The sequence below is a fragment of the Diabrotica virgifera genome, chromosome 6, assembly GCF_917563875.1.
Source record: "Diabrotica virgifera virgifera chromosome 6, PGI_DIABVI_V3a".
Taxonomy (NCBI): Eukaryota; Metazoa; Arthropoda; class Insecta; order Coleoptera; family Chrysomelidae; genus Diabrotica; species Diabrotica virgifera.
The window spans coordinates 27,464,609-27,488,500 of NC_065448.1; the positions used below are offsets into that span (position 1 = coordinate 27,464,609).

At 31.0% G+C, this 23,892-nt stretch overlaps 1 protein-coding gene across 1 annotated transcript; it reads right to left on the reverse strand.

The window, feature by feature from the left end:
* Window positions 1-8,298: 8,298 nt before the first annotated feature.
* LOC114339131 (cytochrome c oxidase assembly factor 5) lies at window positions 8,299-23,317 on the reverse strand. The gene is made up of 4 exons (XM_028289762.2): window positions 23,163-23,317; window positions 22,989-23,099; window positions 10,182-10,283; window positions 8,299-8,644 (listed from the first exon to the last, which is right to left on the reverse strand). Exons 2-4 carry the CDS (start codon window positions 23,094-23,096, stop codon window positions 8,603-8,605), a joined length of 252 nt encoding a protein of 83 aa, XP_028145563.1. The 5' UTR covers window positions 23,097-23,099; window positions 23,163-23,317; the 3' UTR covers window positions 8,299-8,602.
* Between the last annotated feature and the right edge of the window lie 575 nt (window positions 23,318-23,892).

Below are 23,892 nucleotides of genomic sequence, written 5' to 3' on the forward strand. Positions count from 1 at the left end.
TTCATCAAATTTTCCGCGCCGTAATGCTTGTTTGTAATTGGTCCAACCTCAGACAAGTTTATTCCACTGTTATCAAATTTTGACACTGCACCCATACCTCGCTATACGGCCGCTCTGTATACGGCATTTCGCTATAACGGTCCTGTTCAATTCCGGAACGGTTTCGATTTACGGCCTAAAATGTTTCGCTATAACGGCCCCATGTTGTCATTCTCGCGCAAACGCAATCTCGATGCACACCCTTTTCTATTTCCACTTGTTTAGTTTATGCATAATTTGAAAATAAAATGGGATGAGGCCGCATCTAAAGAATATCTCAACATTTTAAAGGGAATTGTTGAGAAAGGTGGTTATAAACCTTTTTTTTTTTTTAAATGGCTTTGGCAGAGCCAATTAGCCAGACTTGTTTGTGATTGATTGCAGATTCATAGTCATAAATTTCTTATAAACATAAGTACATTCTACAATATTATTTTTATAGATACATTGGCACATTGTGTAGCTTTTTTTTTATTTTGTTTTTTTTTTAATTATTTTACTGTTTTTTTAATATATATTTTAATTTGTGCGAAACACTTTTTTTTACTTCTTTTTTTTTATTCTTTTTTTATTTTTGTTTCTATTTTTTTTCTTTTTTTTTATTTATTATTTTTTTGTTATTATTTTATTATGTGTTTTTTTATATATATTATTTTTTTTTTATTTTTTCAAACCACATTAACAAATTATGCCTATTATATTACGTTTACAACTTGTATTTACATAATTTAACATGTTTATAAATGAGATGAAGAATTTCCATATCATTTGTAAATATTAAAGTATTAAGGTTTATTGGGAAAAACATTTTAAATCTTTTAATTCCTTATAAAGGTCGTTTATGTTATTTATTTTTAAATGACATTCTAATATGACATGTGTTAGATCTCCTATTTTGCCACAAGTACAATTGGGAGTATCTGACAAGCCGATTCTATGCATGTAATATGGCGTAAGAACATGATTGGCTCTCAGCCGATTAATGGTCTTTATAAAATGTCTGTTATATTCTGTGTAAAACCATCTTTTTGAGAATATCCTAGGGTTACAATGAGCAAAATTTGAGCCAGTATTACATTCTCTGTAATGCAATTGCCAATTATTTTTAAGTTTTTGTCTGCTAAAAGTATCAATATCTGAAGCCGGAATTAAATTTTTGTTTATTTTTTCTCCGATTACATAAGCTGATTTAGCAAAATTGTAAACTATTTCATTGCCTTTTATTCCCGAATGACCCTTAATCCAAGCAATTGTTACATTTACTCCTAATTGTGTAATTTCAAACAGAGTTTTAAGTATATTCAATTCAATGTGGTTTATGTGTTTGACTGTTTGAATGTTACTTAATCTGTCCACCACGCTTTTACTGTCAGTAAATATAACATAATTGCTAGTTGGATTCAGTAGTACATACTGAACAGCAAACATTACTGCTATCATTTTTGCTGTGTATATTGAGCATTCAATAGGTAGGCTATATATTGATGATGGTAATTTTTATTTTCGTGGAATACTGCACAGCCCGTTCCATTTGCGTCTTTTGACCCATCGGTAAATATGTACTGAAAATTTGACCATTTTTCTCTAATAAGTATATCAAATATATTTGGCAGTAAATGTGAGTTTAAAAAACATGTTTTAACCTTGTTAGAAAATAATGTTTTTGTCATTGCACTGTAGTAAAGCGGAATTTGGCTTTTATAGATAACTTCACTGTACTTTACCGTACTTAGATAACTTTCTACCAAAGGTATAGATTTTTTAGTTCTCCAGTACCTAGGTTATAAACCTGAACAAGTGTTTAACGTAGACGAAACAGGACTTTATTAGAAGCAAATGCCTGATCGCACGTACATTTCAAAAACCGAAAAATTTGCGCCTGGTTATAAAATGGTGTAAAGAACGATTAGCTTTGCTACTTGGTGCAAATGCCACTGGTGATTTTAAGCTAAAACTTCTAATATATTTGTCCGAAAATCCAAGGCCTATTATAGGACTAAATAAAAGTCATTTACCCGTTATATGGAGATCCAACAAGAAAGCTTAAAGTTTGTAGATTATATTTGGATTTTGGAATCTATTATTATTATTTTATATACCAGTGTATGTGCTTTTTGAAGTTATACTTATTTACGATCGAGAGTGAAATTTTATAATGCCGGGCGCATGCGCACACAGAAAGTATGTAGTTCGTTGCTAATCTTTCATGATATGTAGGTATGTATCAGCGCAAATAATTCATGAAAAGGATATATTGGTGTTTTTAGTAAATGTATTATTTATTATAGGAATTTTTGTGTCTTTGGATTTGTCTTCCTCGGGCGTAAGGTAATAAAATATTTATTTTTATTCTTCACTTTGATATATTTGTCACCGTGATGTGTAATTATATCCGAGCCGTCACTTACAAGGGCTCGATAGCGTAGTTGGTAGAGCATTGGACCAGAGATCGAGAGGTCCTGGGTTCAAATCCCGGACGATTCATATTCATCTTTTTTTTAATTTTTGGTATCGTTTTATTAAAAAAATTTTAAAATTGGTAGGTAAGAAAGTTAATTTAATATTTAAATAAAATAGAAATAACCTGTTAAGTATATTTTTTTCGTTACAATTAATATAATAGAAGTATAACTTCTTACGAGCGTACAAAAGTACACACATTCTTTTTTTTTGTATGTCTTTTTGATTTAAATAAAATAAACAGATAAAATGCATTTTTAACGATAAACCATATTTAACAAATTTGGAACCGATCCCATCAAATTTTTATGAATTTGTATTAGAATAATAATTATTGATTCGCTATACGGCATTTCGCTTTGCAGCCATGTTTCGTGGAACGTATCTAGGCCGTAAAGCGAGGTATGGGTGTAGTGACATTTATGAAATTTTGACACAACTGGCATTTCATAGGTTAATTAAGTTACATCGGCGATTTTTTGTGTTTTCTGTATTATTCCTTTAACTTTTAGATTTTTAGTCTACTTTTATTTAAAAAAAACAGTTGTTTTTACAACTATTTAGAGACGTATGAGTACATATAATATAATATGTATGGATTATTATCGAACGTCAATATGATCAACCAAAAGAAAATGGATTTAATGATTTTTTTAGTGACTTTCTTGGGTGCGAATCTGTCTTTTAAATTTACTCCTCCTGGTTTAAAAACAAACTATAGACTTGGTGGAACATGTTCAAAAATCAAATTTTATGCAAAAATGCGTAAATGGAAATCAGATGATGAAGCGACTGATAATTTTGAAGTTTCTCTCTCTCTCTCTCTCTCTCTCTCTCTCTCTCTCTTTTCTCTAATTATTTGCACTGAGAAATGAAGACACCCACACTCTACATGTCTACATCCTCTCCTTTATTTCTTCTTTTTCAGTTCAGCTAAAAACAATTGAAGAGTACAGAGAGTATACATATTGAGATAAACACCAGTAAAGGTTAAAAAAAATCCTGTATAAAAGGTATATTTAAAAACCCTCAAAAGGGCCACATCAAAATCACATAAATAGTTTTCGACTGGTTTACCAGTACCAGTCATCATCAGTGCTTACCTAAAATGAATATAACCTGATAAAATAATACAAAGATATTGAAATTTTGACTACGGTTAAAAAATTATCAGTTATACTCACGTACAATGTACATGCTAACCACCAAGATAATATTTAACAAAAATATGTAGGTCAAAGCCCAGTAAAAGAAGTCCGTCAAGGAAACATTTGATTTAAAAAGCTACATTAAGTAGCTTTTGTTTTTTTCCAAAAATTATTATTTTTGCATGGAACAAAGTTCTTTTAGGTTTTTGGATCATTCCAAACAGAAAAGGTCTGTAGTGACATTTCTCTAAAGTTGATAGTTTTTGACATATAAGCGATTAAAAATTGAAAAATTGCGAAATCGGCCATTTTTAACCCTCAAAAACTATGCGAAACACTGAAAATTTGTATGTTTCCAAGGTAGGTAGATATTCTATAAACATCGATTGATGAAATACCGAAGAGTTTTTTGCAATACAATATTCAAAACTCCTTTGTTTTTTAATTTATAATCAAGCGTGCGCGACACTATTTTGCACCGACAGTATGGTGCAAATGAAAGGAATAAATTCGTTATTTCGTAAACCGGCGGCTTTAAGGAAAAATCCCAAAACAGGTCGATTTTTATTTGTAAGTTATGATATTGTGGCATATATGGTATACTAGTGACGTCATCCATTTGGGCGTGATGACGTAATCGATGATTTTTTTAAATGAGAATAGGGGTCGTGTGCTAGCTCATTTGAAAGGTTGTTCAATTCTCTATTCAGTAATATAAACATTTATATAATTATTTATACAGGGTGTTCTTCTACTTCTTTTTTTGTCAAATAATTTAATTTAATAAAAAATTTTTGGACACTCTATATAAATAATTGTGTAAATGTTTACATTACTGAATAGAGAATTGAAGAACCTTTCAAATGAGCTAATACACGACCCCTATTCTCATTTACAAAAATCATCGATTACGTCATCACGCCCAGACGGATGACGTCACTAGTATACCATATATGCCACAATATCATAACTAGGGAGCGGATTTATATGCGAGCAATTTTGATGAAATATGCGCTTATATATGCAGTAAAAAATTGCGAAATGTGCGCAAGATATGCACAATAATTTTAAAAAATGCGCATTTTGAGAAATCACATATTTATTTACAATAAAATAAATGTATCGATTTTCCAGTATCTTCTTGATTTTTTTATGGTATCATTATAAATTTGAGGTAAGTACGTAATTTTTTCTCAATGTAGCTACTTTTATCTGGAACACTTTCCTTGGAATATATTTCCAAAAAACTTTTAAACATAGAATTTTCCAGTTTTTTCAAAGGTATGTTTGCACCAATCATCGCATAAATCCTTATTAAATTTATATTGTCATTAGATGAAGTAATCAACGATTGTCTACTGTCAATGGGTAACTGATAAACTTTCGATTCGCTCATCTTCTTGCATTTTACCTTATGTAGTTCTGTCCCGACGTGTTGTGTAACCGAAAATTTTCGCTGAGATGATATCTACGACAACACATACTTTTTACACTGTTTCTGTTTACACTGGGGATAGGTTCTGATCCAAGAATAAACCAGTCTAGAATCTGTTGGCATATTTATTGCACTATTCACAAACAGAAGTACTTATTTTACACAAAACCTAAACATTCGCATTGACCGACTAAAGGTTACTAATTTTACTAATTTAAGGGATCTGATTTAATTCATATTTAAATTTCCGATAGAGAATCGTAAAACGATGTTTAAAGGTGTAAACAATCTCTTAACAATAGGGTATTTAGCATCCTACAAAAATTTTATGACGGCGTACTATACGCACTTTGTGGGTAAAGATCGGGTGTTTTCTAAGAAAAACTGAAAAGGTAGTGAATGAGCCGACTTCAGGTAGTTCTCGAAAAGATATGACAGTATGTGCGGCGCGGGAATATTTTGAGTCGAATTAAAAAATTTTAGAATTTTTTCGTTTGGGCAAAAATATTTCTAAATAGACACTGTACGTTTCTTTAAAAATATGCAAAATTTGGTAAAGTTCTCAAATATGCGAAATATGCAAGCAATATGCATTTAGCATAAAATCCGCTCCCTAATCATAACTTAAAAATAAAAATCAACCTGTTTCGGGTTTTTTCCTTAAAGTCGCCGGTTTACGAAATAACGAATTTATTCCTTTCATTTGCACCATATTGTACACATGCAACGGTGGAAAATAGTGTCGCGCACGCGTGATTAGAGATTAAAAAACAAAGTAGTTTTGAATACTGTATTGCAAAAAACTCTTCGGGATTTCATCAATCGATGTTTAAAGAATATCTACCTACCTTGGCAACATTCAAATTTTAATTTTTAATCGCTTATATGTCAAAAACTATCAAGTTTAGAGAAAAGTCACTAAAGACCTTTACTGTTTGGAATGATAAAAAAACCTAAAAAAAACTTTGTTCCTTGCAAAAAAAATAAATTTTAGGAAAAAACAAAAAAAAACGTTTAAAAATTTTTTGACCAACTTTTGGTCCTGGCAACGTGCAAATTTGTTAAAAGGGGTCCTTTTTGAGTAAGATTGTGCAAAAAATCCGAATCGGAATATTTTTCCTAGCGAATGCGCAGTGGCTTTCTGGACTACAAGGCATCGGCTCGGTAAGATACATTTTACATAAAATCTTATGCACTTCAGGAGATGTAATTCACACTATGCGTTCTAGGCACCGGCAAGCGACTGGCTTTGCATGCGACGTTCTTTTGGAAACAATCTTTGCCGAGCATGTGCCTTGCCGTTGCCGGTCCGATTCCTTGCACGTCTAATGAGAATCGGCCTTTAGCGTTCATAATATCCAAAATAATCGATAGAATGCGCGCGAGTATGAGATACACTTGAGTCTATGATTCTTTACCCGTGCGTCATCATTTAAAGAATACGAAATAAGTTGGAAATCTATTCCACGCAACAGCAAGTGACAGTGATTTTGAAATTTGACGTTATCAAATAAATAGAACTTAAAATTTTGGTGCACAATTACAGGTACTTTTGAAGTAATTTAATAAATTATTTTAATATCATTAGTGACATTAAATATTTGTTATAATATAAATATTTGAATATAAAATATTTTCTTTTTGTTATTTATTTCACTTTTACCCAACCAAAATCATTCCTTAACTGTGAATGAGGTTAATTTTATGTAAATTGATGGTAAAATAAAATACTTACAATAAAATTTCAAACTCCAGTATTGGCTTCGTGCGTCTCCCCTCTATTTACAGAAATTTACAGTCACGTGACACGCTGTCAGTTTTGTAAGGACGTTTTAGTATGGGATTATTTTGTTAAACTTGAATATTTTATTTTATAGTGATAATAAACGAATACAAATTGTTAGAATTCATTAGTTATTCTTTTATATTATAGTTCCACAAAAATATTTTTTGTCGTTAATAAAGATTTATTGACAATTTGCGATAGTGAGGTTATATAGGATATACCGTATCCGTACTTTTTGGAGTTAATTCGGATTTATCAGATCTAAAAAGTGTATGTAATATGTACAAAACTTATAAAAACGTAAATAATATGTATATATCATGTGTATATTGCCACATCCTTTGTATATATAGAAAAAGTTAACCTCACTGCATCCTTATTGGGACCGTGCAAGTTCGGCAAAGCGACCCCTATTTCTACGCTCTGTACTAAAATTCGCACTTTTAATTATATTGGCCAATTATATTAGTCCTGGTTACTGGATAATTGTCAAGGCCATAGTCCAAAAAATAATAAGAAGAAAAAATAAGATTCAGGTTATGTTATGAAAACGTCAACAATTGTATGTAGTAAATAAAATTATTTATTAAAATGCAGTACTGCAAGCAAAATAAAATTAATTAAATTTACCTTTATATAATAATTGCATATTATATCAATATTGTGGAGCAATATATAATTTTTCTGCTTCATTGACAGAAGGTATGAAATATACGTCAATTTGACAATATGAATTATTTAAGATAGTTGCAATATTTCTCCGCGACTCGCGCAAGGTCGTTTCTCGTTTCCCCTTCCAAGTACTTGCACACCGCCAATAACAGCGTTAATTAATTTTATCCTTTGATCTAATTTTTTTGGGAATGAGGAAAATAAAAGTATTTCACATCACTCGTTTTCCATGTATTTTTACAGTGAACAACACAACAAATAACGTGATACGGCATTTTTTTAAATGTCCCATTTAAACATACAATAAAGCGTCCTTACAAATAATCAAGCAACCGCCACCATGAGCAGGTCGGTCGATTTTGCTTTGACACTTTGTTAACGCTGGGAGCGAATAAAATTGGTTGTGAAAACAACTGTTTGTTTAATATAAATATCTTCTAAATGCAAAAACAGGACAATAAAACAGCAAAAAATCCAACAAACTGACAGTGACAAGTAAACAAACCAGAAACGTCACAAATTGTAATTAAAATCTGAAAAGCGTCATTTTTGTATCTATCTCTTTTCGATGTACTGAGTCTAGAGCGTTTATAAAAATAGCGTGTGTCTTTACTTAATAACAGGCGGTATCTGGTTTGTCTTTAGTTTCATGCGTGGAAGACAATGATGCTAGATAAAAAGTACGTGTTTTATCTCGCCAGGTATTAATGACGCACGGGTAAAGAACCCTGGACTCAACAATAATTAAAATGCAAATATATGCTTAACATTTTATTTACAAACTAATAATAACAAAATGCAATGCAAGGTGTCAGTTGGATTGTTATAAGAATATATCTTCAGTTCTATTTGTATTATCAATAAATCTAACTATATCCTTAAAAAAGTAAGTTCCTAATTTCATAAACTAACATATAGACTAGAAGTGATTTATTTCACCTAAACACAATTTATGGTAGTCGATTTCTGGTATTTGGGTTGTTCCATTGAAGCATGTTGTATATACCTCACCATTACCTCTTGCACTGCAATCTATGCTTTTTAACTAACTAAAAACTGTATTCAATATCCTTTTCTGCCTCTGAAGCGTTGCCTGGCGTCCAACTAAAATGATAAATCGTATTTTAGTCAGTGGTCTCCAATAGACGCTGTAGGCTGCGTACAGCGTCACAGCGTTTTCTCGTCACATAAAAGGAAACACAAGAGGAAAACATTACCAATTTTAATTCGGAATGCTAAAAGACTTTTGAAATAGAATTTACACATTTTAATAATATTTGGCTAATTTTAAGCCTCTTTAGTACACTCGGGTGCAAAAAAATCGATCCACTGAAAATTTGGTTATTTTTGATGTTTCGAATTTCCTAAACCTGTTGTCCGATTTAAGTGATTTTTTACCATGATATAGCCTTATTCATTAACAATATCGCTGTAATAATATTGTTGCTAGACAGGTAAACTGTCATTGTATACCGAGTGTACGAATCAAACTGTTTTTTCTTAAAATTCGCATCACCCTGTGGACTATTCTAGAGTTTATAAAATACTGAAATTAAAAACCAACTATAGCCTCAGGTTTTCTTAACATTCTGTTTTTAGATTCATTCGGTTATGTTGAATAATAAAAAAGTTAGGTACTTTAATAACTGGCCATGTTCGTCATCAGTACAGGGTGTTTTTAAATACGTGCGACAAACTTTAAGAGGTAATTTTACACATGAAAATAATGACAGTTTTTACAAACTGACAATTTATTTATTGCTTTAATACCAGTTAAGATATGCAAATCAAATTTGGTTGGTTTTAAGACGTAGTTATTGCACATTTTTTGACATACAATTAAGAATTTAATATTCACCATTAGCGCGCAAACGGGTATTATGACCGATCATATTACCCGTATGCACGCCAATGGTGAATATAAAATTCTTAATTGTATGTCAAAAAATGTGCAATAACTACGTCTTAAAACCAACCAAATTTGGGTTGCATATCTTAACTGGTATTAAAGTAATAAATAAATTGTCAGTTTGTAAAAAAGAATTGAACATCCCGTATCTCGGAAACGAAGCGTTTGCGGATTATTTTCATGTGTAAAATTACCCCTTAAAGTTTGTCGCACTTATTTAAAAACACCCTGTACTGATGACGAATATGCCAAGTTGTTAAAGTACTTAACTTTTTTATTATCAAACATAAGCGAATAAATCTAAAAACAGAATGTTAAGAAAATCTGAAGCTATAGTTGGTTTTTAATTCCAGTATTTTATAAACTCTAGAATAGTCCACAGGGTAATGCGAATTTTGAGGAAAAAACAGTTTGATTCGTACACTCGGTATACAATGACAGTTTACCTGTCTAGCAACAATATTATTACAGCGATATTGATAATGAATAAGGCTATAACATGGAAAAAAAATCACTTAAATCGGACAACAGGTTTAGGAAATTCGAGACATCAAAAATGACCAAATTTTCAGTGGATCGATTTTTTGCACCCGAGTGTATAATGAGGCAAATTGCTGCAGGGCCTATACTCCATGTACATATGTAAAAAGCGTGGTGCATGTAATGACGTGTTAAGAAATAAAAGTATTTTTAAAAAAGGACATAGTTATAGTACCTAATTGTAAAACTTACCAGTGACCTTTTGCATTCAAAGAAAGTATTTCTCAGTACTTGACATTGTGTGGGAACAGAACCATCATTTGCTTTTAAACATTCTCTGGGAGTCCTCTTTTGCTAAAAGAGGAAAATTATATTTTTAATTTATAGTTTATAGCTCGATCAGGGAACACAAAATTTTACGAAAACTTCTAAAAAAATAAAGGAAGGATGAAAATTTGGGAATAGGTAGTTGACATTGTCTTTTATTATATAAGAAAAAGTTTACAATTCTACATCACCTCCATTTTACAAAAATTGGAAAATAAGAGGTGAAAAATATTTTCTCGGGGGTGAAAAAATATACTTTTGGTGTATAGAGTTGTTTTACTAAGTCAATACTTTTCGAGTTATTGGCGAGTGAATATGTTCATTTTTAACCAAAAAAAAACATGTTTTTGGACGGTTTTTCAGAGATAACTCAACAAAGTAAGTATTTTAGCGAAAAAAATATTCTTAGTAAACATATAGCTTATAAAAAATGGTTTATGCGTGAGGTCTGCGGACCCAGTAGAAGCAGAGTTGCAGCTAATGAAAAGTAGGTTCTTCTTCGTCAAATTCCAAATCAAATATTTCAATGTGAAATAATCAAAAAACGGAGCACTTTTCGGGGAAAATTCATTACAACTTTTTTAAAGTGTTTAAAAGAAGGTTTATTTTTGTTTATTAAAAAAACTTATAACATTAAAAGTAAGTGAGTTACGCTCAAAATACTTTTGGTCCCTTTTATTTTTTGGTAAAAAATGGCAAAAATCACCCCCTAATTAGCTTCTCAAATAAAAGTAATCGTTACCGCTTCACAAGTTACTTTACTTATGTATTGTTTATATTATCTATAAGTTTTATTGGTTCGAAGTGCTCAGTTTTCAAAAAAAATTGGGTTTAAAATAAAGTTTTTTTTTAATTTTGACAAAAACAAAAATCGGAATTGTTTATGGAATTAACTTAAAAATTATTAGTAATACTAAAAATCTCAAAGAGTAATAAAATGTACGTTTTGCTTTTGTCAATATTTTTGAATTTTTGTTTTCTTGTTAGACAAAAATTGGTTACGCTATGGTTGTTCAAAATTTGCCTAAACTCGTGATTAGTTACTCGTTCAAGCCATTTTAACTACAGCTTTTTCAAAAAGAAGCAATTTGAACCGATGAAAATTACAGATCGTATAAATAATACATAGACAAAGTAACTTGTGAAGTGGTAATGATAAAATTTATTTGTGATGCTAATTAGGGGGCGATTTTCGAGATTTTTTTACCAAAAAATAAGAGGGACCAACAATATTTTGAGCGTAACTCACTTACTTTTAATGTTATAAGTTTTTTTAGAAAACAAAAATAAACCTTTTTTTTAAACACTTTAAAAAAGTTAAAATTAATTTTCTCCGAAAAGTGCTCCGTTTTTGGGTTATTTCACATTGACATACTCGATTTGGAATTTGACGAAGAAGAACCTCCTTTTTATTAGCTGCAACTCTGCTTCTACTGGGTCTACAGACCTCATGTATACTATACACCATTTTTTTTCAATTTTTTATTAGCTATATTTTTGTTAAGAATATTTTTTCGCTAAAATACTTACTTTTTTGAGTTATCTCCGAAAAACCGTCCAAAAACAAGTTTTATTTTGTTGAACATGAACATATTCACTCGCAAATAACTCGAATAGAATTGACTTAATGAAAAAATCCTATAGAACAAAAGTTGTTTAGAATTAGTCATTTTATCCAATTCCAGTCTTATTTTGAATGTATTTTTTTCACCTTCGTGAGGGGGTATTCCCCTCAATTTTTGTAAAATGGAGGGGATTTAGAATTGTAAACTTTTTCTTATATAATAATAGACAATTTCAACTACCTATTTCCAAATTTTCGTCTTTCCTTTATTTTTTTTGGGGTCAAATTGTTCTTTGATCGGGCTATTAAGCGTCTTCAGGAATACAACAGTACATACAGGGTGGGGCATTAGTGTGACAAAGTCCAATTACTCATTTGTCGTAAGAGATACGAAAAAAAGTTATTTAGGTAAAAGTAGGGGAATAGATAGGACCATAATTTAAAAACATATTAAAATATACAGGAGCATTTGTATTGACAGGGTGACACAAACTTATGTTTTTTAAATAAAACACCCTGTATATTTTTAGATTTTTGGATTCTTATCGATCCCTTCTTTCATAAAATATAGGGTTTTGCAATATTATACGAGGTAGTTTAAAAGATAATTACGTTGTTTTGTTAATTTCGTAGCAATATTAACAGCCTGTAGAATTGTAGTGATTTGATATCAAAATTTCGATTTATGTTCAAACGATGTTTAATATAGTCTACTATTCTGGAACATTATTAATATAGCGAAATGTTTAATTTTAGTATACAGGGTCGAGACTCAGAATTAGTATTTTCGGAGTTTTCTTAAATGGAACACCCTGTATTTTAGTATTTTAGGAAGATGATATTGTATGGTACTTTTTTATTTGTTAAGCATTCCCTATACTTTAATTGCTTTAATTTGTAAGTTATTTGTGATCCCTTAAGCCAAACATTAATTGCAACAAAAATTACATGAAATTTTATTACGTGACCGTGAAAATATTCAATCAAAAATAATTTTTCGAAAAAAATTACAGTTTAATCTAGACTGATCCTTAATTTATTAATATTGAATGACATATCAAATACCTACGTACCAAGTTAAGCTTGTTGTTGGTGCGTAAAATATTATAAAAACATACAATATTCTACCTAGTTGGCTATGACTCTAAATTTACTTAAACATTTGTTATTATATTATTTTTATAGTTCCATTTACTTTTTTACCATAAATAATATGAATTTTTCTAATGAGGAACTGGTTAATATGATTTTTGTACTAAGCTTTATTTTTAAACCAAGAGGAGTAAACTAAAAAGACAAATTCACACCCAAGAAAGTTACTAGAAATATCACCAAATACATCTACTTTTTTGGTTGATCATATCGGCATTTGACTGTATAAATATTATATTATACTAAGTCGCTAAAGTGTTCTAAAAACAATTGTTTTTATATAAAGACAGACTAAAAATCTAAAAATTAAAGAAATAAAGCAGAAAATAAATTAACCTATGAAATGCCAGTAATGTCAAAATTTTATAAATGTCATTAGTGTCAAAATTTGATAACAGTGGAGTAAATTTGCCTGAGGTTGGACCAATTACAAACAAGCTTAACGGCGCGGGAAATTTGAATTACATCTCTTGGTTTAAAAATAGACTATAGAACTGTATAACAAAAATGTGCTACCAGCAATAAGAATTTATCTTCAGCAATTCCCTGATAGACGACAACCAAGAAGAAAAACTTTTGAAAGTTTACTAGAACGGTTTCAACGGACTGGACACTTAGATAACGAGAAAAAACTGATCGAACGAAAACTATTGTAAATAAATAAAATGAATTAAATCATGTATAGTGTCACTGAGGATCTCCATGTTAGTACGACCTAGCTAGTCTGTTGAAATCGTTTTAGTATACTTTCAAAAGTTTCTCTTCTTGGTTGTCATCTAACAAGAAATTGCTGATAATAAATTCTTATTGCTAGTAGCACATTTTTGTTATACTCTCCTAGAACAACAACCATATTAAGCAGTTCCTCATTGAAAAAATTCGTATTAGTAATGGTAATAAAGTACTGTACCAATTGTTCTGAAAATTTGCATGAACATTTATTATAAAAAGAAGTACATGTAAAACAATTTTCATAAAAAATATTGAAAATTAAACGATTTATGCTCCATCTACTGACACTGTGAAAATAAAAACATAGCTCCTCTGCTGCAGTGATTGGGACTAATAGAGATCCTGAAACATAAAATTTCAAAGTGATTTTTGAATTATAAGTTATTTCCCATACCATCAACTTCTTCTTCTTCTTCTTTTGGCATCATAACCCTGGATGGGTCTTTGCCTGTCTGGCTACGTCCCTCCATTCAGATCTCGCTTGTGCCCTTGAATTGGGATACACAGCATCTCAATAAACATCATATTACAAATAAACCTTTTAATAATTAAATGCCCGTGGTAATGTTTGTTTAATAAATACGAGTAACCTAGTTTTGCATGCTAGTATTTGATACAAGGTCGAGTTGCAATAATATTCAGTGGGTGTTTATTAACAGTCAGCACTTTAAATCACGGTCACCTCGGCTTACCAAAACAGTAAATAAACAATAACCGACTTTAATTATATTTTTACGAGAACAGATAAATCAATGAGCAGTTGAGATTCGACGGGGTAACATCGATTTCAAGTAAATAATATACCACCAGTTATTTTCTGTGATATATTTAACGTGTAAATAAATGTCTTAACAACGAACTATATTTACTACATCAACCCTCATAGTCGGGGTAACCACCCCTCAGTATCCAGGGTGGCTCAGAAGGCGGGAGCCACCATACCCTTCTCCTCCATTATCTTATATTAATGGTTTTCAGGTCGTCTTCCACGTCGTCCAACCATCTTTATTTATTTATTTATTTATTAACGGGATAAACCCAATACATACAAAATACAATAAAGCAGAGCTTTTGTCATAATAATGAAAATATAAAATTTAGATACATGTAAAACTACAACTATAAAACACAAACAAAAAATAAAAAAGAATATAAATTATTTGTAAATGATGAAAACAACTAAATTAACTATAACAGTTAAATCTATTTAATTTTTAAATTCAAAATTCAAGACGCCCGCGTTCTTGTTTAATAGAGGAAACTGAAGAACCAAACAGATCTATTACATGACTAAACTTGTTTCCATACAGGGCCAATCTACTAACTGGTGCATATTGACCATAATTTGTAGCATGTCGTTGTTCCTTGAATATTTGTGGATTTCGTGTCAATCTAGCAGGTATATTAAAGTATACAAGACTTATCAATTCTTCGGAGTTAATAACACCAGAGATAATTTTGCGAAGACAACAAATATCCAACATGACTCTTCTGCGTTCAAGAGTTTGTAAATTTAATCTCTTTAATATATTATCATAAGTATAATTTCTAACTGTTAAACCCATCTTAAAAGCTGCGAAACGTAAAAATTTGTTTTGAACCTTTTCAATATTTAGGATTTGATATGCATAACTAGGTGACCAGATAATAGAACCATATTCAATAATTGATCTCACGATACTGCAATATAAGATTTTTATTGTGTGAATTGACAAATCTTTTGATGAACGCAATACAAAACCCAACATCTTAAATGCTTTCGAAACAGTATGGTCAATGTGAGAGTAAAATGTTAATTTACAATCAAATATTATACCCAAATCCCGAATTTCGTTCACACGTGTGACAGGAGTATTATTAATAAAATATTGATGGTGAATAGGCGAATGGGATCTAGCAAAAGTTATTAAAAAGCATTTATTAATATTAAGTTCCATATCATTTCTACCACACCACTCATAAAAATCATTTACTTGTGACTGAAGCTGAAAAATGTTATCCTCATTATTGACAGTCTTATATATTTTAACATCATCAGCAAACATCAAAAAGTTAACTTCCTCAAAAATAGAGTGAACATCATTCAAGAACAGATTAAATAGAAGGGGGCCACAGTGGGAACCTTGCGGTACTCCAGATGTAGCTGTAAAAGCATTAGAAAGAAAACATCCTATTTTTACACTTAAACTTCGATTAGTCAGGTAACTTTGCATTCAATCAAAGAGACTTCCAGAAACACCGTATGCTGTAAGTTTTGCAAGTAAGATATTATGATTGACCTTATCGAATGCTTTAGAAAAATCAGTATAGATGGAATCTACTTGTAATTTGTTCTCCAAAGCAATAACAATGTCATTCTGATAAAGAAGTAAATTAGTTACTGTAGATTTACCCTGTACAAAACCGTGTTGTTCATTCACCAGAATACTGCTGAATTCACAAGTAAGCTGCTTAGTAACTAAATAATCTAATAATTTTGGAATTGCTGATATAGTACAAACTGCTCTGTAGTTTTCCACATTTGACTTTGAACCAGATTTAAATATAGGTTTTACGTAACTTCGTTTCCAGCAATCAGGGAAAACCCCTTCTTGCAAAGATTTATTAAAGAGTATACACAATGGCTTAGATAGTACAAACACATTGTTTTAATAGATAGTTAGGAATGCCATCAGGGCCAAAATTTAGTTTAGGAGCCAAATTGTGAATACTCTCAAAATAGTATTTATGTTAAAAGAGCATGAACTCATGTTACCAGCATTTTCAAATTGATATTGTGGGGGGGGGGGGTAGTATTATGGTCAGTGAACACTGTAGAAAAAAATTTGGCAAATAAATTCACAGCTTCCTCCCCAGAACTACTTTGATCATCTCCTAAATATAAATGGCAAGGTACATCATAATTTTTTTTGCGACTGTTTATATATTTCCAAAAAGTGCGTGGGTCATTATTAATTCTAAATTCAGAATCTCTAACATATAAATTATAACAATCTCTACTCAGTGTACTACATTCAGATCGTAAGTTATGAAAAATAATAAAATCATCATAATTGTTGAACATCTTATACTTTTTATGATATTTTTTCTTTTCTATTATTAGTCGTTTTAACTCCGGGCTAAACCAAATTGGAAATGTACTTGTCTTACATACTTTTTTAGGAACATAAGAATTTATTGCATGATTGACAATATCGTAAAATTTAGACACAGCGTCTTCAATATTCAAAGCCTTTAGTGAATCCCAATTTATTTCCGACAAGAAAAAGTTCATACCAATATAATCACCGTTTTTAAAATCATAATATGACTCTGCGTACTTTAAAGGATCACTGTTATTTATTATATTAACATCAAATGTTACACCATTGTGGTTAAGCGAGTTAGGAAAAATTAAATCAGCAGCATTTACAACACTCAACTCGTTACAATTAGAAAAGATTAAGTCTAAAATTACATTTCTACTATTGGACACAAAATTATTTTGAAAAAGGTTGTAAAAACTATAGCAATTGACCATATGTAAAGCTGGTGAATTTGGTGGATATTTCAATAAACTAACTCCTAAATTATCGTTTGTCCACGTAACATTCGGAAGATTAAAGTCACCAGAAATAAAAACCTTAGAGTAGTTATTGTTCATTAATATAAAATCAAGGACATTACAATGATCTTCGTATATTTCATGATCAGACCGTGGCGGTATGTACACAGAGCCAAAAATAACTTTCTCTGTTCCAATATTAACTAGTACAAAAATTTGTTCAACTTTAGTATGAGGTATAGATAGAGCAAAACTGTTAAACTTTTTCTTAACGGCTATAAGGACACCGCCACCTCTTCCCTTATCTTTAAAATGATCAAAATTATCACGATCTGCTCGAAAGATATTATAATCAGAATCCAAGCCCAATTCTGAATCAGAATAGCTATTTGTCAACCATGTTTCAACAAGTATAATAACATCATAACTCGAGCATAATACACTTAGACTAAAATCTATCAACTTCATACGCATGCCTCCCACATTATGAAAATAAACAGATAGCTTTGAATGATTTAAATTAGATTTATCCCTACAGATTAGTTTTTTTCTTTAATAGGTAAAATTTTAGGAATTCCATGTACATACTTGATAGTCAGATTTGTTTCACCAGCACTTTTTTTTATTTCCAGTTCCTTCCTAAGTTCATTTAAATAATTTCGCTGACTGATAGTAAGATCGGAGCTAACTCTAATATTTGAAGGTAATTGACTTCGGTTTTTTAGTACACGAATAACACTAGCAGAACTGTCCAGAATTGCTTTAATTGGTCGAGGCCTATTTCCTTGCTTTCCAACACGAAACAACTTTTTTATGGATACTTCAGTAAAACCTGAAAGTAATTCTTCAACTGTTTTTAAATCTTCGGCAGATTCGTGAACACTGAACAACATAAGGTTATTTTCACGTTTACGACGTTCACTATATTCACTTATAAACGATTCATAATGATTACCAGTGTCAGTTGATTTCACATGATCAGAATTTGAAACAGTTAATTTGGAACTTTGAGTTACTTTATCAGCTTCGTAAATCTCCATTCTTAGTATCCTTTGCTCTAAAGTTGTGATTTTGCAATTAAGTCTTGATGAGAAATTTTGGAGTTCTAATTCCAGATCATTAACTTTTTTTATAAGGGCAGGTATGTTTAAAGCATCCCTACATGAAGGGCAAAAGAAAGGCATTATTCTATTAGACATAACTACAACTCTTACTTCAGAAGCTGATAAGCCAGAGCAAGATTTACAAATTACTCTTTTGCATAAATCACATGGGCATCCAAACATCTCATTTTTGACTTCTTTATAATTACATGAAGTCTGACACTTATAACATATTCCAGCCATTTTTAAGTTTTAACAATTAGATCCTTTGTTGAATTCAAAGAACACTCCACCACTGGTCACCAAAACACATTAACTTTTTAAGTGGAAAAAAGTCTCTTTTTATCAACAACTAATTACATTTTGGTGTTAAATGCAATTTTACAACTAAACCATTAAATTTATTATTGTAACTTTATAATTTTCAATTAGATAAATCCTTAAGGATTATTTTGATGCAAAACTTCGGTATTTTTTCTAATTTAAAACCACTTAAAAATTGATAAATTCTAAGAGCACATTTACTGTGTATCTATACTGGTATAACGTTTTTCTGTTTAAACTTGTCCTGGGTCTTCCTTTCTTCCGCCTTTCCACCGGCTTCTTGTCGCTGAACATGTCCCAGCCATGACAGTCTTTGACTTTTCACAAATCTTACAGTGTCATACCCTTCATTCAGTTCATTAACCTCGTCGTTTCTCCTGATTTTCCATGTGCCGTCTTCCTCTTGCACCGGGTCATATACTTTTCTCAGTATATAATTGATGGATTCGACCGTTACTTGATGGAAGTTCATTTTATCTAACAATAAAAAACTGAAAACGTTTGTTTTCTATACTTCCACAAAATTTATTATATCTAAGTGACTACAGCTGTTTCGGCGGAGTGCCTTTCTCAAGTGATATAGTTTACAATGTGTTTGCCTTTTTAATCTTCAACTGAAGAGGTTGAGGAGTGGGGAGCTGTTTGTCTCCAGTTGGTCATTCAGAATTATATCTGTATTTTTCAGTTTATTAATTTCCATAGATTCTAAAAAAGATAGCTTAAGGCCTTTATTTTGAATATGTAGAATTTTAAACTCTTCATTGAAAGAATGATTATGATCTAGAAGGTGAAGTGCGTATGTAGAAGTGTCTGTTTTTCTATTGTTGAATGCCCTTTTGTGTTCTGCTATCCGTTTGTCAAAAGTTCTGCCAGTTTGACCGATGTACGTTTTCGGACAGTCACCACAAGTTAGTTTGGACACACCACTCTGTAGTTGCTTTCTCTTTCGGCTTTTATTGTTCTTAATATATTTGCTTAAGTTGTTGTTAGTTCTGAAAGCTGGTGTTATTCCTTTCTTTTTTATATATCTGGCTATTGTTGTTGTTATCTTGCCAGTATATGTGAGAGAGCAGAAGGTACTGGGTTCTTTCTGTGGTGGTGGATACACTAATTTCAGGGCTTTCTTATGGAGTTTTTGGTTTAAAATTTTGTTAACTGTTTGTTCGTTATAGCCGTTGTTTACTGCTATTTGTTTAATTATGTTTAGTTCTATTTCGAAGTTATTTTTTGTCATGGGCAACACAAATTAGCAGCCTACCATAGCATGATACATAGACTGACAGAAATTCCCATGACAAAAAATAACTTCGAAATAGAACTAAACATAATTAAACAAATAGCAGTAAACAACGGCTATAACGAACAAACAGTTAACAAAATTTTAAACCAAAAACTCCATAAGAAAGCCCTGAAATTAGTGTATCCACCACCACAGAAAGAACCCAGTACCTTCTGCTCTCTCACATATACTGGCAAGATAACAACAACAATAGCCAGATACATAAAAAAGAAAGGAATAACACCAGCTTTCAGAACTAACAACAACTTAAGCAAATATATTAAGAACAATAAAAGCCGAAAGAGAAAGCAACTACAGAATGGTGTGTACAAACTAACTTGTGGTGACTGTCCGAAAACGTACATCGGTCAAACTGGCAGAACTTTTGACAAACGGATAGCAGAACACAAAAGGGCATTCAACAATAGAAAAACAGACACTTCTACATACGCACTTCACCTTCTAGATCATAATCATTCTTTCAATGAAGAGTTTAAAATTCTACATATTCAAAATAAAGGCCTTAAGCTATCTTTTTTAGAATCTATGGAAATTAATAAACTGAAAAATACAGATATAATTCTGAATGACCAACTCGAGACAAACAGCTCCCCACTCCTCAACCTCTTCAGTTGAAGATTAAAAAGGCAAACACATTGTAAACTATATTACTTGAGAAAGGCACTCCGCCGAAACAGCTGTAGTCACTTAGATATAATAAATTTTGTGGAAGTATAGAAAACAAACGTTTTCAGTTTTTTATTTTCTCAGTATCTTTCTCTCGAATGTCCTGAGTTGGGCTTCATCTTTTTTCGTCATTACCCAGGTTTCACAACCATAGGTTACTATGGGTCTAATCAAAGTTCTGTAGATAGTCATTTTGATTCTTTTGTCTAATAATTTCGATGTCATCAATCTTTTATTAGCATAGTATGCACGATTTCCACTGGAAATACGTGCATTAATTTCGCTACTTACGGAATTCTTCTGATTGATTTCTGTGCCCAGATATGTGAAGGTGCCCAGATGTGAAGGTTCAATAGTGTAGTTGTTGCATACCATCAACTAGGATTTTTTAAAAACATTAAAATTTGGAAAAATAATGAAGTGTTGAAAAAAAATTTTAAATTAGCTGAAATATTTTCAGTTTCAAAAACCGCCAAATTGACATTTTTTATCTGATCAAAAAACCCCTAGTTGATGGTATATGAAATAACTTATATTTCAATAGTCACTTTGAAATTTTATGTTTTAGAATCTCTATTAGTCCCAATCACTGCAGCAGTGGGGCCATGTTTTTATTTTCACGGTGCCAGTAGATGGCGCATAAATCGTTTAATTCTCAATATTTTTTTATGAAACTTATTTTTTAAATATGTACTATAATTTCATATGTCTTCAGATTAAGAATGATTGCAATAATTTTCTGGAATTCATCTTATTTCCCCATTATCTCAAAACTTCGCTAGATGGATATACTACCCTTTACCTCTACGGTACAGATATAGAAAAGAGCATACATAATTAAGCAAATTTTATATTTATTGTTAGTAGGATTTCTATTTGAATAAAGAATTTAATTGAAAAGAAATGTAGCAAAAGCAGTGGTGAAAGAAGCGAAAAAGAAAGTTGGAGAAGATATAAACGAAAAGTGGGTACATAGTAAACAATAAATCGTTTTGGATTAGGATAAGAAAATTAAGAACAAGTAAGAAAAAAGAAATGAAAGCAATAAAAGATAAAGGAAATAAATAAAGAAGCAACACTATGAAAAAAAATTTGGAAGTACACCGCACAAAAGGCTGGGAGAAACAAATGGCATGGGGGCGCAATTAATGGAGATTTCAAGAGAAGAACTGGTAGAAGCGATACGAAAATTGAAGAAAGGTAAAGCTCCAGGGGAGGATGAAATTGCATCAGAAATGATGAAATACTTGGGAGAAAAAGGCAAAAACTGGCTGTGGACAATATGCAAATATGCATGGAAGGTGAAAAGGATCCCAAAAGATTGGGAAAACAATTTAATACTACCAATATATAAGAAGGGCGAGGAAACTCTTTGTGACAACTATAGAGCAACCTGCCTAGTTCAAGTAACTTATAAAATATACTCAAAAATATTGAAAAAGAGAATATGTAGAACTAAATCTGGAAGAAGAACAAGGAGCATTCAGACCTGGAAGACAGACTAATGATAATATATTAAATTTAAGGAGACTGATAGAGAGAAAAATAGAAGAAGAGTTGTTCCTAACATTCATAAACTTGAAAGCTGCCTTTGATTCAATAGATAGAGAGAAGATCTGGAAATGCTTACAGGACTTGGAAGTACCCACAGAATTAATCAATATTATCAAAAGTACATACGACGTAGTGAAAGCTAAAGTACAAATTGGAGGTCAGTGGTCAGAAGAGTTTCTAATCCAGCACAAGAGATTGTCGAGCCACTTATGATGATGATGATGATACAGTACGTAAATTGTTCTGTTGGACTTAGGGAATATACATTGAGACAGTTATGGCAACTGTGCTCTCTCGATGACAATATGGTTTGGACAATAAGGGAATGGGAAACTTTTTCTGTTTAATTTTAAAGTTAGTTTTTAAATAAAGAATATTTTAAAAAGTAAAATAAAACTATTAACTCATTAATCATAATCTTTGTTTTTGATTTATTTATGGACAGCCTTGCTTCCAAACTCACTGATTCTATTCATTCTAACAGCTCTATTGCACCAGTCCAAAACTGGTACTCGAACAGGTGCTCTATTTTTGACCCTTCGCTTAGTTATCGAATGTATTCACTTAGTATCTGTTTAGTGTACAGATATCGAATGATCGATAACGAAGCGAAGGGTCAAAATCGAGGTCCAGAAGCTTCAACTAATACAGATTAGCGCAGTTGCCACAATTATCTCAATGTATATTTCCTATGTCCAACTGTACGATTTACGAACTGTATACATATAGTACAGCTCCCCATGTGTGACAAGCTTCAAAATTGTTTGAGTAGTTTGAGATTAAACATGCTTACTATTTTGCAACAATCGCTTTCCAATAAACACATCTTCAAATCGGCTCTAACTCCTGCACAAGGAGATGTATCTGCAAGTTTTTCGTTCTCTTCCTCATATCGCATCATCTTCTAAAATCGCAAATAAAATATACATTATTCTCAAATAGCAATGGATATTCAAATGATACTTACGAAAATATCTTAATTTAAAAAAAAATATAATACATAAATATTTTCAAATCTGTTCAAACTTCAAATCACAATGACATAACCTCAACCTCCTTCAAATTCTTCTTTCCACTTCCATCTTCCATTTAGTTAGTAGTAGCACGTGCAGTCAATGAGGGCATTTGACTCTACTACACGTGTAATTTGTATTGCCTATATGAACTTTTTTTTTTTTAATGAATGATGGCCTTGGCCGAGCCAATTAGCCAGACATTTTGTTATTTTAAAAACAAACAAATTAGATTTTTCAATCAGAGGAATTTTTTTTGTATTTCTAACTCTAAATACATAACAAACTAACATTATTATCTACAATTATTATCTAAATAATACTCTGTTTTGGTTGTTCATTTTTTTTTGTAAATTTTTATTTTTTTTTGTAATTTTTTTTGTATTTTTTTGCATTTTTTTTATATTGTTAATTTGTTTTTTTTTATGAATTTTTTTTATTGGTTTTTTTTATAAATTGTTTTTTTTTTACTACGCTAAGACGTAAACCCGATTCATCCTCGCGGAGGTTTACATCTTCTTAGTTTTTTGTTTTTTTTTTCTTTTTTTTATTTTTTCTGTTTTTTTTTTTTCTTTTTTCTGTTTTTTTCTTTTCTTTTTCTCTTTTTTTTTGTTCTTTTCTTTTTTCAATTATAATATACAATAATTACTTAAATCTACAGGATTTAAAACAAAATAACAACAA